The 15,364-nt window shown below is 33.8% G+C and overlaps 1 protein-coding gene across 1 annotated transcript in view; it reads left to right on the top strand.

Annotated features, from left to right (window-relative positions):
• DACH2 (dachshund family transcription factor 2) overlaps positions 1–15,364 on the top strand; it is a 986,384-nt gene that overhangs the window by 803,822 nt on the left and 167,198 nt on the right. The window contains exon 13 of the mRNA XM_068963180.1: positions 14,706–14,839. Coding sequence (XP_068819281.1) covers positions 14,706–14,839 — 134 coding nt within the window. The remainder of the gene's footprint in view (positions 1–14,705; positions 14,840–15,364) is intronic.

Here is a 15,364-nt window from a genome sequence, read left to right as displayed (position 1 = left end):
TTTCACAAGCTTAGCACTGACAAGTGATTTCATTACATTTGATTGCTTGTGCCAAGATTGACTTAACTTCACTTGGAGATCTAAAAGCCCTCTCAGTTTCTCAGATTCCCTGTTTGCACATTACAGCAATAGCTCCTTTAATTAATTAGCATGAACAGCAGTAAGATGAACTGCTGAACAGAAAATAACATCACTTTATGATTGAAGGGAGACTTCTCCTTTTGCATGTTTATACCTTAGTTAACCTTTGTATGACTGTATTTCATTGTTTAGAGCTACTGGTACAGTGCATGTTTCTTAAATGTTAAAAATTGATATTGTCATCTTAATAACAGATAAAACAAATCCAGAACATGAAGGTCCTAAATTTTGGAAAACAAATAACCTTCATGAACTGGCTTTCTAGTAACAAAATAAAATATTAGTTTTAAATGTTTATTGCAATAACATCATAAAATACAAAGGCACAGTGACACATTGCTCTCTTTTCTGCCAGTGCATTTGTTTGAGGAAGAAAACAAAACAAAAAAATCTGGGAATTGCTTTTGCAGAAGGAATGTCAATCTCTTTGAATAATTTTCATGTTTACTTTTTTGCCTACATGTTTGACAATGACAAAACATGATTTAACACTGGAATATATTTTTCATCTGATATTTTTCAATAAATAGGATGAAATCTTAAATGATTTTCTCTTCTTTTTGATACTAACACACCAGAAGTGGATATTAAATCCAACCTAAATGTCAAAAGTAAACCAAATTTTGGTATAAAAGATAAACCCGTTAAACGTCCCATTTCCCCCTGTGAACAATTTTTGTTCAGAAAAAAAAAAATGAGAGCTTATTCAAAGAATTTAAGCTTACCATTTTAATATGTAAAATTCATGATCTCATCTATGCAGTGTTTGGTGAAGATGTCACTGAAGAATTAAAAGCAAGGTGAATAAAATGTTGTTTGACTATAAATGTAGCAGACACAATCTTGATGTCTCTATGTTAAAAAGAACACATATTTTATGATGTAATTTAATATATGTATATATGTTTATAATACAGAATTTTAAATATATTTATACTATGAAATACATATATGAATATTTTATTCTTATTTATTTTCTCAAAATCAATTTGAGCATTGGTCTCTCCTTCCTTGACCTTTTATACTTCATTATCATCTCTCTTTGCTGCTCACTTGGTAACCAAAACACTTTTCCAAAGATCTTAAGATGACTTATCAATATTATTGAAAACAATTACCCTTGAGCTAGGATTGTCATTGAAGAATTTGATAAAGTATCAAGGAAAGTGATGGTGGGAGCAAGCAAGTAGACTGGAGAAGAGAAATTACATATAATTTCTTGCCACATAAGTGATATGACAAGAAAAATAAGGAGAACAGATAGAATTTCTCTATAGTTGTTTCTACTAACTCCTACCAGGGTGTGGCCTACATCTTTCTTTTTATGGACTGTTTCCTGCCCTACCCTCATAATCATTAGTTTCCCTCCCCTTTGATGTCTTGTACTGTGTTGGAAGATATACATAGGCACTCTAGTATTCCCATTGTTAAGTAGAAGTGTTCTCCTGTAAAGCAGAAATGCATAGCTTGTTAGAAATTAGAAGGATTGTGAGAAATGGGTCCTCTTTCCTCTTATATATTTCCTTTAAGAATGGGAGACTATTACCACCCAGAGAAACTTTACTGCAACTGCCATTATAAGTGGAAAAAGGCTGTAGCACATACCCCACAGAAAAAACCCTAGCATAGCATCTTTATTTAAAGCAGTATTTTTTCCTTGTACAGTTCATTAGACAGACACCTTCTTTTTACTTTCTTTCCCACGAAGTATTTGTCTCTAATTTTCTTCATCCTCCAAAGGATCATTATTTTAACTGATTGTACTTCCCAACTCATATCATACTTCTTTCCTGTGAAATACTTGTCAGATTATTGCATATATTATGCTTCTATTTCTTTCTTAGGAAGATGTGACAAACATTACTTTATACCTTAAGGCCTGGTTTTTGTGAATTGGTTTACACCACTTACCACTGCATTTTTAAAAGAATATTTGCAGTGACTAAAAGCTGTCATGCTAACTATTATAATGTAAAATCTCATTTACAGATCTAAGAATTTCAGCTATATGTCACTCACATAATAGGTGAAATTGTAGTTGTAGGGAGAGAAAGATAGTGAGACTTACAAACCAAAATAGGTTGATCTGCCACTAAGCATTTTAGAGTCTACAGGGCTAATTCATTAATTAACAGATCTTTTTGACTATAATCTAAGGAGGGTTAGATTGCACATAACTATTTAACCACTCACTTTATGTTCCATCCTACTTACACAGGCAAAACAATTTTTTTTTTAGCTTAAGAGTCACCCTATCCCAGTTGGCAAGCCAAATACACCTGAGGAACATGCAAAAAGAAAGGCTTTAAGAATAAATTAAAACTTTAAGTTTTATCTTTCACTTTCATATTTGTGTTTTACCAAGAAAACAGCCAGCATTCTCATAGAAGTCTGGAATCATATGTCATTATTGTCACATCACTTAAAAAATAAAATTATTTTATTGCTGATATGCAAATATATGGTGGCTCTACACCAAGATGCTTATCACTCTTGGAATGACGGTTGATGCTGTAAAAGTGGAACAAAAAGAATAGAAAGGTACTATCTAGTATTTGTATAACCTAGTGATCTTTGTGCCATTTTTTCTTTTATGGGGAACTTAATTTTGAAAGGTAACTTATGGAGTGACTTAACTGACACTTCAAAGGATAGATTCAGGTATGGCTGAATCTAGAAACCCAAATAATAAATCCATTCAAGGTTTCTCCCTTCTCAGTTTCTTCGAGTATCCCGTCCCTTTGAAGACTTAGATTTTTTTTTTTTTTTTGACTGGCTAAGTTTTCCTGTTCCATTGCACAAAATGTTGCAAGTCCAGGCTTACTGCTAGCTCACCCATTAGTAACACATTCCATTAGAAAGAGGATCCTGTATTTGTGCCATTATTAATGCACAGATCTGCTAACAGGATTATTTCTGTGTAATATTTGATTTACTAAAATAGACTAAAGCCAACTATAATTTAATAATCACTTTTGCCTTAAAAGTTTGCATAGATTGGGGTCATACTTAAAAATTACACAAATACAATCTCTCTTTTCTATTTGAAACTGTGAAGAGAAGCTTAAGTACTAATAGAAAGAAATTTTTTATTCATGGCTAAATTCACATCACCATATTGGAACTAGACCTTAACAGATTTTTATTTAATCTTATGCTAGAATTCCTTTCTGTGGGACAGTAGCATAAAGGTTTATTTGTTGCTCACAGGAACATTTTTCTCATTTTTAACAGCCATATAGCATTCTATTTGGATATTAAATAACGATAACCCTGAATGTGAGACAGCAAAAGAGAGACAGATGTATAGAACAATCTTTTGGACTCTGTGGGAGAGGGTGAGAATGGGATGATTTGGGAGAATGGCATTGAAACATGTATAATATCATATGTGAAACGAATCGTCGGTCCAGGTTCGATGCACGATACTGGATGCTTGAGGCTGGTGCACTGAGACCACCCAGAGGGATGGTACGGGGAGGGAGGTGGGAGGGGGGTTCAGGATGGCGAACAAGTATATACCTGTGGCAGATTCATGTTGATGTATGGCAAAACCAATACAATATTGTAAAGTAATTAACCTCCAATTAAAATTTAAAAAATAATTTAAAGAAAGATATTGTTTAGAATTTTTCACAGACCTCCTTGATGCTCCTTAATCCATTAACCCCAAAGTTTATGATTTGCATATTTAATACTTGAACACTAGTAATAACCTGTATATTAAAGTTGGATACTACCTCAATATTACAAATGGTTACTTGAACAACAAGTTCACCAATTCCTCTATTAGCTTTAAAGGAAGCATCTTTTTTATGTTTTTCTTCTCTAATTCCCTATTCTTCCAAATTTAAGTGCTCTCACTATCTTCAAAACAATACAAATGAGTGTCTTGTAGATCCCACCATTGATGAGTAACCAAAATGAATAAGTCAAAACCTGCAACTCAAATCTTACAATCTCCTGATAACTGCATTTCAATGGGAAATGTTGGAAGTGGTCATTTTTAATGTTCAAATAAACATTTAATGTTTTTACATTACTCTCATTGTCATTTTCTCCATATTTTGATTTCATATTATGATTACTTTGAGTTTTATAGTGTTTTTCTAACAATTAAGCATTAAAAGTAAATAGTTAAAAGTTATGAAAAGAACATAGTTGTACTTTTACATATTGCATTAAAATATCGCCAATGTACATCCTATACAAAACTCAAGTAAATTTGACTTTTGCAAAGCATTTTGTAACTTACATATGTATAAAAGTTGGGTTATATGACCCTAGAATTTTTACTGCAATAGCATAGACACATAAGCAGCTTCCCTCTTTTACCATGGTAAGATCTACAATAAGAAGTAGTGAAAAATATAGCATTCCACATGTGACATAAATGTTTAGAATGGCTTAGTATGCCTTCTAACATAGTCAGCATCCCATGAATAGTAGTTTTTATTTATTCTCCTTTCCCTTTCTTTCTCTTCCTCTCTGGAAAGTAAAATTCAAAAACTTTTAGAACTCCTAGTGTAGCTCAAAATTTTCAGGTCTGTGTGTTGAACACATGAAAGTTTATTGCTATTTTTAACTCATCTATAGGAGGCAAAATGAAGTAGTGGGAAGAAGACTGGTCTAGTCGTCAGGATTTCTCAGTTACTAACTGGCTAACTCAGTTACTAACCTTGAGAAGTCATGCTACTTCTCTGCCTTAATTTTACTAAAATTATGTTTGCTTGATCTTCCTCATCAATAAGTTAGATCCATATTCTTTGACAAATATCAGTACAAGATATTATTACTATGCCTTAAAAATACATTTGAAGTTAGCCTTTCTGTTTGTGTATATAGATTTTAATAGGAGTGAAATATTTGTCATTCCATAATTGATATGTAAAACATCTGTTCTTTAGTATATAGTTGTGGTAAACATAATTTTATATTTTATCCCCATATGAGAATAAGAGATATCCATATCCCTTTTGAGGATATTTCTTACAGGAACTAGAGATTAAATAAAGGAGAAAATGGTATATTAAAGAATTCATTCTCAAAAATAAAGTGAGTTAAATATAAGTAAGAGAGATTGATACTCATTATGATACCATTTACAATAAAAAGATGACTTGTACTGGTATTTGTTTTGACTAATGTGTAAGTCAGAAATTTTTAGGGCTAATGAGGCTAAGTAGTTATAATTTTCATTAAATCTCCATTTTTTTTTTTCGCAGAACCACCACATGATTAAAATAAGCACTACACCATTCTGAAAATGATTCTAAAGCAATGCTTTTCTCTAGAGAAAGAGCAATCAAATGTTACTTTTTCTTAAATCTGCCACTATCTTGTAATGGCCTTCTTTTCCTACTCTCAGATTAGAAGCATTGTTTTTATATTACTGTACTAATATCTAACTGGACCTCAAAGTAACCTCATTACTGTTGCTTATTTATCACATTCTGAACACATTTCAGAATTGGAGTCAACTTCATACAAATAACTGTATAAAATTAATTTGGATTGAACCTAAGACTAAAGTGGACCATTGACCAGCATGCTTTATCTCTCTCTTATTCAAGTTAAGATAACATGATCTTTTAATGTGATCTTATTTTAGTACCAAAGGGCATAATGCCCATTTGCAAATTAGAAGCATATGACTAATTAAACAAATTTCAAGAAAATAGAAATGTAATACTTAGCAGGGTAAATCATTTATAAAATATTGGCATTTGTTCATGAATCAGTTAGCTACCCACAAAAAGAAAGATTTGATAGCTCAAAATATACCTGTGATATTTATTTTGATAGCTCAAAATAAGCCTAGTAGTTCTTAAGGCAATCTCTTTGTTTATATTATATAAGTGAATAAGATTTGAGACAACACTTGGAAGAAAATATGAGTCCTGGGTAGAAAAAATAATTTTCTACACTTAAATTGAGCCTTCAAAAACATAATAGACATGTTTCTTAGCAGTTTTTTTTTTAAAGTGAGAGTTTACTTTTAAATGTTTCTTAGCAGTTTTTTTTTTTAAGTGAGAGTTTACTTTTAAATAACCATCCTGTTGGGGAAAGAAATCTCATCCTGAAAGGAAATTGCAATCATTAACAAAGATTTTGATTCAGAGAAAATGGTGTGAATCTTTACTCATGTTTTAGATTGTGAAGGGAAAATAAATATGTTTTTGAAATGTCTTGCTTATTAAGCTAGTCATGCATTTCACTACAGGTAGTAAAACAGTAGAACATGCACAAGGGGCTCATAATGCATATTTTAGAGTTAGGGAATATCATTTAGGCCATTTTTGTATTGTCAATATCACACCCAGATAATTTGATTGAGCTTTAAATTATGCAAAGCTACAATTTTGCTCACCTTTGTATAATTTTGCTTTTAATAGTATAAGGGTCACATCAATGAACAAATGATTAAGGGATATTTGTAATGAAGTAATACATTTACTGCACACAGCTTTATTCAAATCTTGAAAATGTATAGCTCAGCAAAATACTAGAAAGTCAGTTTGTGTTTTTTAGTGAAATTCATTATGGATTTTTTTTTTTTTTGGAGTAGATTTTGGATTTTGTTTGTTGGAATGAAATTTTGACCAGGTTTTATTGTTTTTTTCTGTGCAGCCTGAACACTGATGCCGGAACTCCAACTGATCATAGGCACGAATAGGGTGCTGTAGCAGTTACCTGCTTATCTAGTGTTGTAATTCTTTGAAATTCATACTCAAATTCTTAAAATATGGAACCATCAATTACTATGTGTTCATTGCTGATAGTTAGAACTTTGCATGTACAGGAAAAAGTTAGAGATTGGGCTTCACAATGTTTAGGGGATAATCATAATGATGATTGAACATGATACATTACACTTTCATAACCATTTTCTTCCATGGAGTTCATAGTGCTTCATAAACATTATCACATTAAACCTGGATCATCCTAGTGGGGTAAGTAGGTGGAAGAATTTTTAAGACACAGAAAATGCTATTTCTAAATGGTGTAACAAAATGCAGACAAACCCAGTTTATGCTGTAATTGCTATGAAATAGCTTTATATTTGGATGACCTGAGATTTAATAGGAATTAATGTGAGGAGGTAATTCATATGTGCAAATAATCAATATTTATTATCATTGCATTGAAGATCACCTTTCTGAAAAAAGCACATTGCCTGTAGAGTTCTCTAAGGAAATATAGAGAGCTCTAGTTTGTAGGTTTTACCACACCTAGTTCTTCCTTTGATTTGTTGATGGTAGAGCAAGTTATTTAATACCTTTATACTAGTTTGTTCCTTGCATATAAAGAAGGCAACAATAAAAACCTAAGCAGCAAAAAAATACTCCTTTATTATTTTCTACTCTCCTTCCATCTTCAGTCCTCTTCATTAAGCTATCAACAATTAAACAGACCCAGAAATAAATAAATAAATATATATATATATGAAAGGAGAAAGGCAGATTATGGGTCAGTCACATCATGGATATTTTCCATTGCTCACCCTCTGTCTAGACATGGCCAGATACCTAAGCTGCTCCACTGATTAGAAACAAATGGGCCATTTTGCTTGAAATGCCCTGGAAATGGCCTCAAGTATATTTAACTGTTTACTTAATGGATACCCACCAAAGGCTGCTGGCAAATACCCATCATTATTTTCATGCCTCCTAGGAATCTAATCAGAGAAGGCAATGGCACCCCACTCCAGTACTCTTGCCTGGAAAATCCCATGGATGGAGGGACCTGGTGGGCTACAGTCCATGTGGTCGCTAAGAGTCGGACATGACTGAGCAACTTCGCTTTCACTTTTCACTTTCATGCATTGGAGAAGGAAATGGCAACCCACTCCAGTGTTCTTGCCTAGAGAATCCCAGGGACGGGGGAGCCTGGTTGGCTGCCGTCTAGGGTCGCACAGAGTCAGACACGACTGAAGCGACTTAGCAGCAGCAGCAGCAGCAGGAATCTAACAGGACTTCCCTGGTGGCCTACTGATAAAAAATCCACCTGCCAGTGCAGGAGATGTGAGTTCAGTCCCTGGGTCAGGAAGATTCCCTGGAGAAGGGAATGGCAATCCACTCCAGTATTCTTACCTAGGAAATCCCATGGACAAAGGAGCCTAGAGGTCCGGGGAGGAGCTACAGTCCATGGTGTTGCAAAAGAGTTGGAAACGGCTTAGTAACTAAACAAGAACAATAAAAGAATCTAATACAACAGTAGTCCAATGTGCTAAATAGTATACTAAAAAAAAAATCAATTCCCCTCCTAAAGTGCTCTCTTTACCCAAGCAAAAACTAGTCCATTATGTTATTTTCACATCTGCCGTAGAATTAAGTTCTGATATGACAGAGGTACCACACATTCTATACAAAATTCCAACTGAATTTTTATGCTTCCCCAATAACCAGTTCCCTGTGGCAGTACATGCAATTTCTACTACTGGAATTGCCGCTTTCCCTACACGTTATAAAACATCACATTAATTCATATCAGTGTAACATTCCAGTCAGTCCATGCTCTGAAGGATTTTTTAAGGCTTCTGATGCTCTCTATATACTGTAGAAGATCTATTTGTATGGAGCAGGTATGTTGCTTTAACCCAATTCAGTGAAATAGTGCCGGGAAGGTTCAGGATGGGGGATACATGTATACCCGTGGCTGATTTATGTCAATGTATGGCAAAAACCACCACAATATTGTAAAGTAGTTAGCCTCCAATTTAAATAAATTAAATTTTTAAAATATAAATTTATTTATTTTACTTGGAGGTTAATTACTTTACAATATTGTATTGGTTTTGCCATACATCAACATGAATCCGCCACAGGTATACACATGTTCCCCATCCTGAATCCCCCTCCCTCCTTCCCCGTATTTAAAAAAAATAAATCTGGAGAAGAACTGAGGCAAATACTTTTTTGAGAAATTTATTAATATCAGTTATTTGAAATGAATAACAAAGAGACGTTGCTTAAAAATAACATCCTGGAATGTCTCATTATTTGATAGTCAAACAGCTTATATTGAACGATAGGGGAAACTGAACAGTATTTTCAAATTAACTGCTACTTAAAAATAAACTAATTATATCTTTTTACAAATAGACATTTAATTAACTTCAGTTGAACTATAAGAAATCCCCATGTATTTTCTTCTGGCCTTTTGCCACATATCCACCTTCTTTATGATGCCTGATTTTAGCTTTTTATTTTTCATAAGCATCAGATATGTACCACAGAAGGCAAATCTCACACTTACTTGAGTTGGAACAACCAGGTATGTCCCTTTAAAGAAAACTGTTGAGTAGAGGCTCATCTCCTGTATGGAGGACACACCAGACTCCTGTGTCATGGGGTATGCCCATGTCAAGCAGTGCTGTACTAAGCAATGGACTGTGTGGGCCTTTACTTTTATTTTTACAATGGTCAATTTTGTATGTATTTGAATTCCCCCTTTTAATTATCTTATAAATCTTAAAGCAATAAACTCTGCCAGCTCTCCTGAAATGTAAGTATGTCACCCTGTGTAAGTTCCCACACTCCCTGACATTCCTCTGGAGAGGCTATGTTTATTGCTCTTCCTGATCTTTAATCTTGTTTACATCCAAAATGCATATTAGCTCATCTCTGTTTGGAGCTAAAGTACAAACCTTTTTAAAAACATGAAGCATTCAAATACTAATTAGCTGTTCCCTGTTCCTAATTAAGTGAGAATGCCAGGTTTGGATTAAAATTCAGCTACTGTTCTCCTCTGTTTATGATTCCAGATGTTTTTGTTTTATCTCGGAGTTTACTTTGACAGCTACTACTATGTGATAAATCACTCATATTATAGCTGAAATGTATTTTGAGATTGAAATGTGGCAAACTTTGAGATTGCTCCAAGGATCAGTGTCAGTTAGCAGGTCAGTATTGTCTCCTTACCTATGATCATAGTATTGGCATATGTAAAAGAGTAACAGAATCTATGTCAACATTGTATAGCAAGCTGCACAGGAGTCTATTTTGCTACTAACCTCTAAATTAGGAGAAAGAAAGTTTTACTACTGTGTATCATCAACTGACTGTATTCTAAGTAAAAAAAAAAAATCGTATTAATACTATCTTTTACTGGCTTAGTTTTTCTTTGGATTTTTGAACTGCTGTGGAAACAATTCCTGATAAGCCTTATAAACTGGCACATTTAATGAAGAGTGTGGGCAAATATGTTTGTCTTTTTTAATAAAGACAAAAATTAAACGTTAAAGGAGGGAGATTTTTTAAAAAACTGCGTTTTGCTAAAGGACAAATGGTGATTGCTTTTTGCCATTTGTTACTGTGTTTATGTATTTTTTCTTTTAACAGGATGTTATTTTGTTTACTATTTGCTTTCAAATTTGTAATGTTCACAATTTGTATTGCATGATTTAAGTTTTAGTTATATTGTATAAATTTTTTGTCTGGTAAAATGAATGTCTGCTGTTTAATGTTGAAGTGCTTTCCTTTGACATTTAGGCTGTGTATACAGAGGATGAGATAGACTGGAAAACCAAGTAACTATCTGGTGAATTTTGTCAAAATAAATATTATCAGACACCATAAAGGAGTCTAAGCAAATCTCTAGAGTGAGAGATTACTAGATATTTTCTCAAAATTCAAGCTTTGTTGTCTTCTTCCCTGGAAAAGTTCAAATGAATTCCATGAGCTCTAAGGCAAAATGCTTGGTTGCCTTCTAATGAAGTCTGACCCTTCAGGTGGTCTGACTAACATAGAACCACATTCTTTATTCTTCTATTACCTTACCTTTGAAAATATTTTAAAGAGTTCATACATTAGAAGGGTATATTATCCTCCTGACAATTCTCAGCTTTGACTAGATTGCATTAATATTTTACACGAAGCATATCAGTCCAACAATGATAATGCATTCTGCTTTATATGTGAAGAAGATGAAAACATAGACTTTAAGTGTTTCTTAAGCATGGGTGATGGATTTGTACTGATCATCCACACTTTCTTTTCTTCTTCTTTTGTCACCAAAAGCCAATTTTTATAAGGTAGCTGAATAGATATTGGGGCTATAAGTCATGGTTATGGAAAAGAGGCAGATTAGACGAAGAGGTGGAATTGTTGTTGAAAATTGTTTCAAACTATAACTTTTACCATGAAATATTTTTCTAAGTCTAGGATGGAATGGATTCTTTTGATCATCAATATTTAAATAGATACCAGTTCGACTAAACACTATGTTTTAAATTATGTTCACAATTTGTCTCTTTTCATGGAGTATACATGGTCTCATTTAACCTGGGGAGAGGAAACAAAATGTTTCTTTAAAGCTGTCATCACCTTTAGATCATAACCAGATATTCTCTATTCCTTGTTTTGGTAAAGTAAAAGGATCTCAAACATGGCATTCTGTACAAAAGGAAAAGTAATGTTGATAACCATAGACAAAATAGTTTTTGAAGATTCTTTTCAGTCTTTGATGTCTTCAGTGCTATGGAAAAACCAGGAGCTGTATCATGCAACTTAAAGGATCTTTGAAAACTGACACATTAGCATATAGAAATGTTAAGAAATTTTAATTTTACCAATATTAAATCAAGCCTGTTACATCAGGTCATTTAAGTTCCTGAAGATAGAAATTTAGTATTTTAAAACACGTATTACAATTATTCCTCAGAAAAATTAACTTTTCTTTTTTTTTTTAAAGGAGGTAACCATTACTGTTTAGCAATGGCACAACAGTTTTATTTGGCCGGAAAGGTCCTCACTGGCTTTACATAAATGAAGATGCTTGTGATTCCAGTTTATCTCTGGAACTATTCAACATGGAGTTATTTTAATTGTTTTTATCAGCAAAGCTTTGTTTACTGAAGGAGTTATTCAATCTATATTACATTTTTTTATAAAAAATAATGTGTGTACATTTTAAAAAAATGATGGAAGCTTTGTTTTTGCCTTAGATTATCAGTTTAAGAATATGAGCTAAATATTAATGTCTAAAGTAACTTGACCATATTTTATGCTTTTCTATGCTCACTTCAGCTTGGCTTCTTGTCTTTTAAGGGAGAAAAATGCGGTAGTGTGTTAGAGACTAGAAACATGTATGGTTTCTCTGTTCTACCATATATTAAGTTAAAGTGCATCTTTGTTAAAAATGTACTTGCTAAACTTCAGTAAAATAAAAGCATTATGACTTTGTCAATTGAACTGAGTGTTTATTTTCAAGTTGCCAACTGCAGTTATTAAAACAGAGTCATAGTACAAATCCACTTATTCCATTTAACTTATTTAAACTGGCCAATATTCTTGTCTCCAATTGTTCTTATTGAATCACACCAGATTTCCTTTTCCTGGCTGTGTGTGCTTAGTAAACCTGCTTCCAGGAGGAAGGGTTGTACTAAGAAGCAGGAAATATGTGGTGAATTGAGCTGGAAAATATTTTCTGAGTATCTATTATTTCAAAAGAACTTCTCCCACTTTCAGTGAAGAACAGAAATATGAAGGACACATATCTACTCAGGCCCAAAGAAAATCCAAGTATCCTTGTATCTCCAAATAATAAGCGTTGTAGGCTAATGAAAAAACAAAGCAAATTTTTTAAAAAAATAACCTAATCATAAGCTAAAACTGTAGCCCTGCCCTACAGTTTATCTAGTCTGTCTCTACCTTCTCCTCAGCTCATTTCCACTAAAATCCTGGAGCTCATCCAAATTCTGGTTCACCAAGGAACCCTCAGTTTTTACTGTACAGTGCCACTTCCACTCCTCATCCTTTCTTATAAAAGGTGTGTTGTATCTCACAGTGCTTCTAGCTTGTCAGCCAAAGACTGTAGGTCTTCTGTTTGCAAACCAGATTGCTTTCTTCCACAAATATGTCCTCTCACTATCACATCACCATCCTTAATGATAGAATTTTTAAGAGTCCTAAAAAGGTTAAAGCTTTTCCTCTGCTCTAGAGGAAAAAGATTCCTAAGGATTTTTGTTAATTAAACAGGTTTGCTCTGGTAGTATATCCTGTCTTCACCATAGCACAATAAGCAGGGTACCAAATAGTTAATCATATGATATTCATGGTCACATTATTTAAAGCTTAATGTCACCATCAGAGGACATCTGTGACATTGGCTGCCCATCTTTCAGGGATCCAAGTGCTCAATATTGTCCATAGTTTAACTTACTCAGAAGTTACCCACCTTGGCTTAACATTGATGGGGGTGATTTGATTCAGGGTCGCATAGATAACCAGACTTACTAGCAGAGCAACTATAGGAATCTCCAGGTTATATGAAGCCCACTTAATTGGTCCACCTGGAGAGAATGAAACCCACCCTCCACCACCATGTTTCCTGGGATAAAACTGCTTACAATTGCAAGGCAAACCCTTAACTACCCTTTCACAGCCTCCTCTTCACTACTTCTTTTCTTCTCTACAACATAAGAATCTTAAGGAAAGAAGCCAGGTATAGGATAGGAATTCCTTCATTGCAGGGCAGTGGTTTCACTGTATGTCAATTTTTTCTTAGGTATATACCTTCTTATAGAGTTGGGAGGATTAGTGTTACATCACTCTGCTTGCACTCTCTTTGGAAAACATACAGATTATATTCAGACTATGGCTAAAGGAACTAGATCAGTCTTATACAAATTTAAGGGACTTTAACCTCAAGTTCACTGCTTGTGCAGTAGTGATTGGAGAATACAACTGCTCTCACCTCCACACATACTCACAGTACCTTCACGTATAATTACAGTCTTAGTATGAGTGTCTTACCATACCCTTCAAAGCAACTAACCTTTTAGGGGGTCCAATTGTTGATTCTGCCCAACTAAATAATACATATATAAATGAACCCCAAGGGATCTGGTCATGAAGGTCCCCTCCACCAATACCAACATTGTGCCTTCTTACTTAGGGAAAAGTGTCTGTGTGTATAGCATTGCAAAAATAACTTAGGATGTTAGATTAGGGAATAAGTGGGAGTGTCTTTGAAAGTCATCAACTGCCTGACTTCTCAAAGATAAACTACTATTTGAAAAATTATAATGTCATGGAACTATTATTCGTTAGACAGCTCTCAATATTAGAACGGTCAAAGGTGATACTCAAAATTTTGCCACTTGAACTAGGATTTGGTGAAGGAAAACCACTCCCAATTACACACATAGCTAGTGGGTTCTAATTTTAAATGACAGCAATCCATCTGTTGTTACAGGTAATAGAAAATGATTCAACATTGTTTCATTCTTCTTTTCATTCATTTGTATGCATGTGTGCACACACACAGTATATACACACAAAGCATGTCTTCTTTTATAAATGAATTATTAAAATTAACTTTGGAAATTTAAAAATTTCTCTCCCTTGAAGTCTATGAGCAACTAAATTATGAAATATAAAAACAAAGTCATGTATAAAGGTAGTTGAATATCACTGGGAAGAGTGGTAGTCATTTCAAATATAAAATGCCTAAATCATGATGATAATTCTGAATCTTGGCCCTTTAAAAGTTTTTAAAAAGTCACCTTTTTTAGCCCCACACTAGCCATATAAAATTTCCCCTTTTTGTACATTATCTAGGTGTATTGCAATCCTTCTGTAACATTTATAGTTTTAAAAGAAACGATAGAAGAACTGGGAAAACAGACCTGGGACCCTGTTTTAAACCTTGATATGTTAGAAGTACAGGAGGCAGAAATTCCAGGAAGGCAAAGGTACTGATTTAGCAATGGCAAGGCTGCCTGGGATATAAGGCATATTTATTAAAATTTTTGGAATAGACCTATCAACAACTTCCATCACTTATTTTAATCAGATAGCTCTGCTGACCAGTATGCACTACAATAAACACAAATCCAATTGACTTGAACTAATGAACTTCCAGATGTTCAAGCTGGTTTTAGAAAAGGCAGAGGAACCAGAGATCAAATTGCCAACATCCTCTGGATCATGGAAAAAGCAAGAGAGTTCCAGAAAAATATTTATTTTTGCTTTATTGACTATGCCAAAGCCTTTGACTGTGTGGATCACAATAAACTGTGGAAAATTCTGAAAGAGATGGGAATGCCAGACCACCTGACCTGCCTCTTGAGAAATCTATATTCAAGTCAGGAAGCAACAGTTAGAACTGGACATGGACCAACAGACTGGTTCCAAGTAGGAAAAGAAGTACGTCAAGACTGTATATTGTCACCCTGTTTATTTAAATTATATGCAGAGTACATCATGAGAAACGCTGG

This window comes from Capricornis sumatraensis, chromosome X (assembly GCF_032405125.1).
Source record: "Capricornis sumatraensis isolate serow.1 chromosome X, serow.2, whole genome shotgun sequence".
NCBI classification, from domain to species: Eukaryota; Metazoa; Chordata; class Mammalia; order Artiodactyla; family Bovidae; genus Capricornis; species Capricornis sumatraensis.
This window is presented reverse-complemented; position numbering and strand designations above follow the sequence as displayed.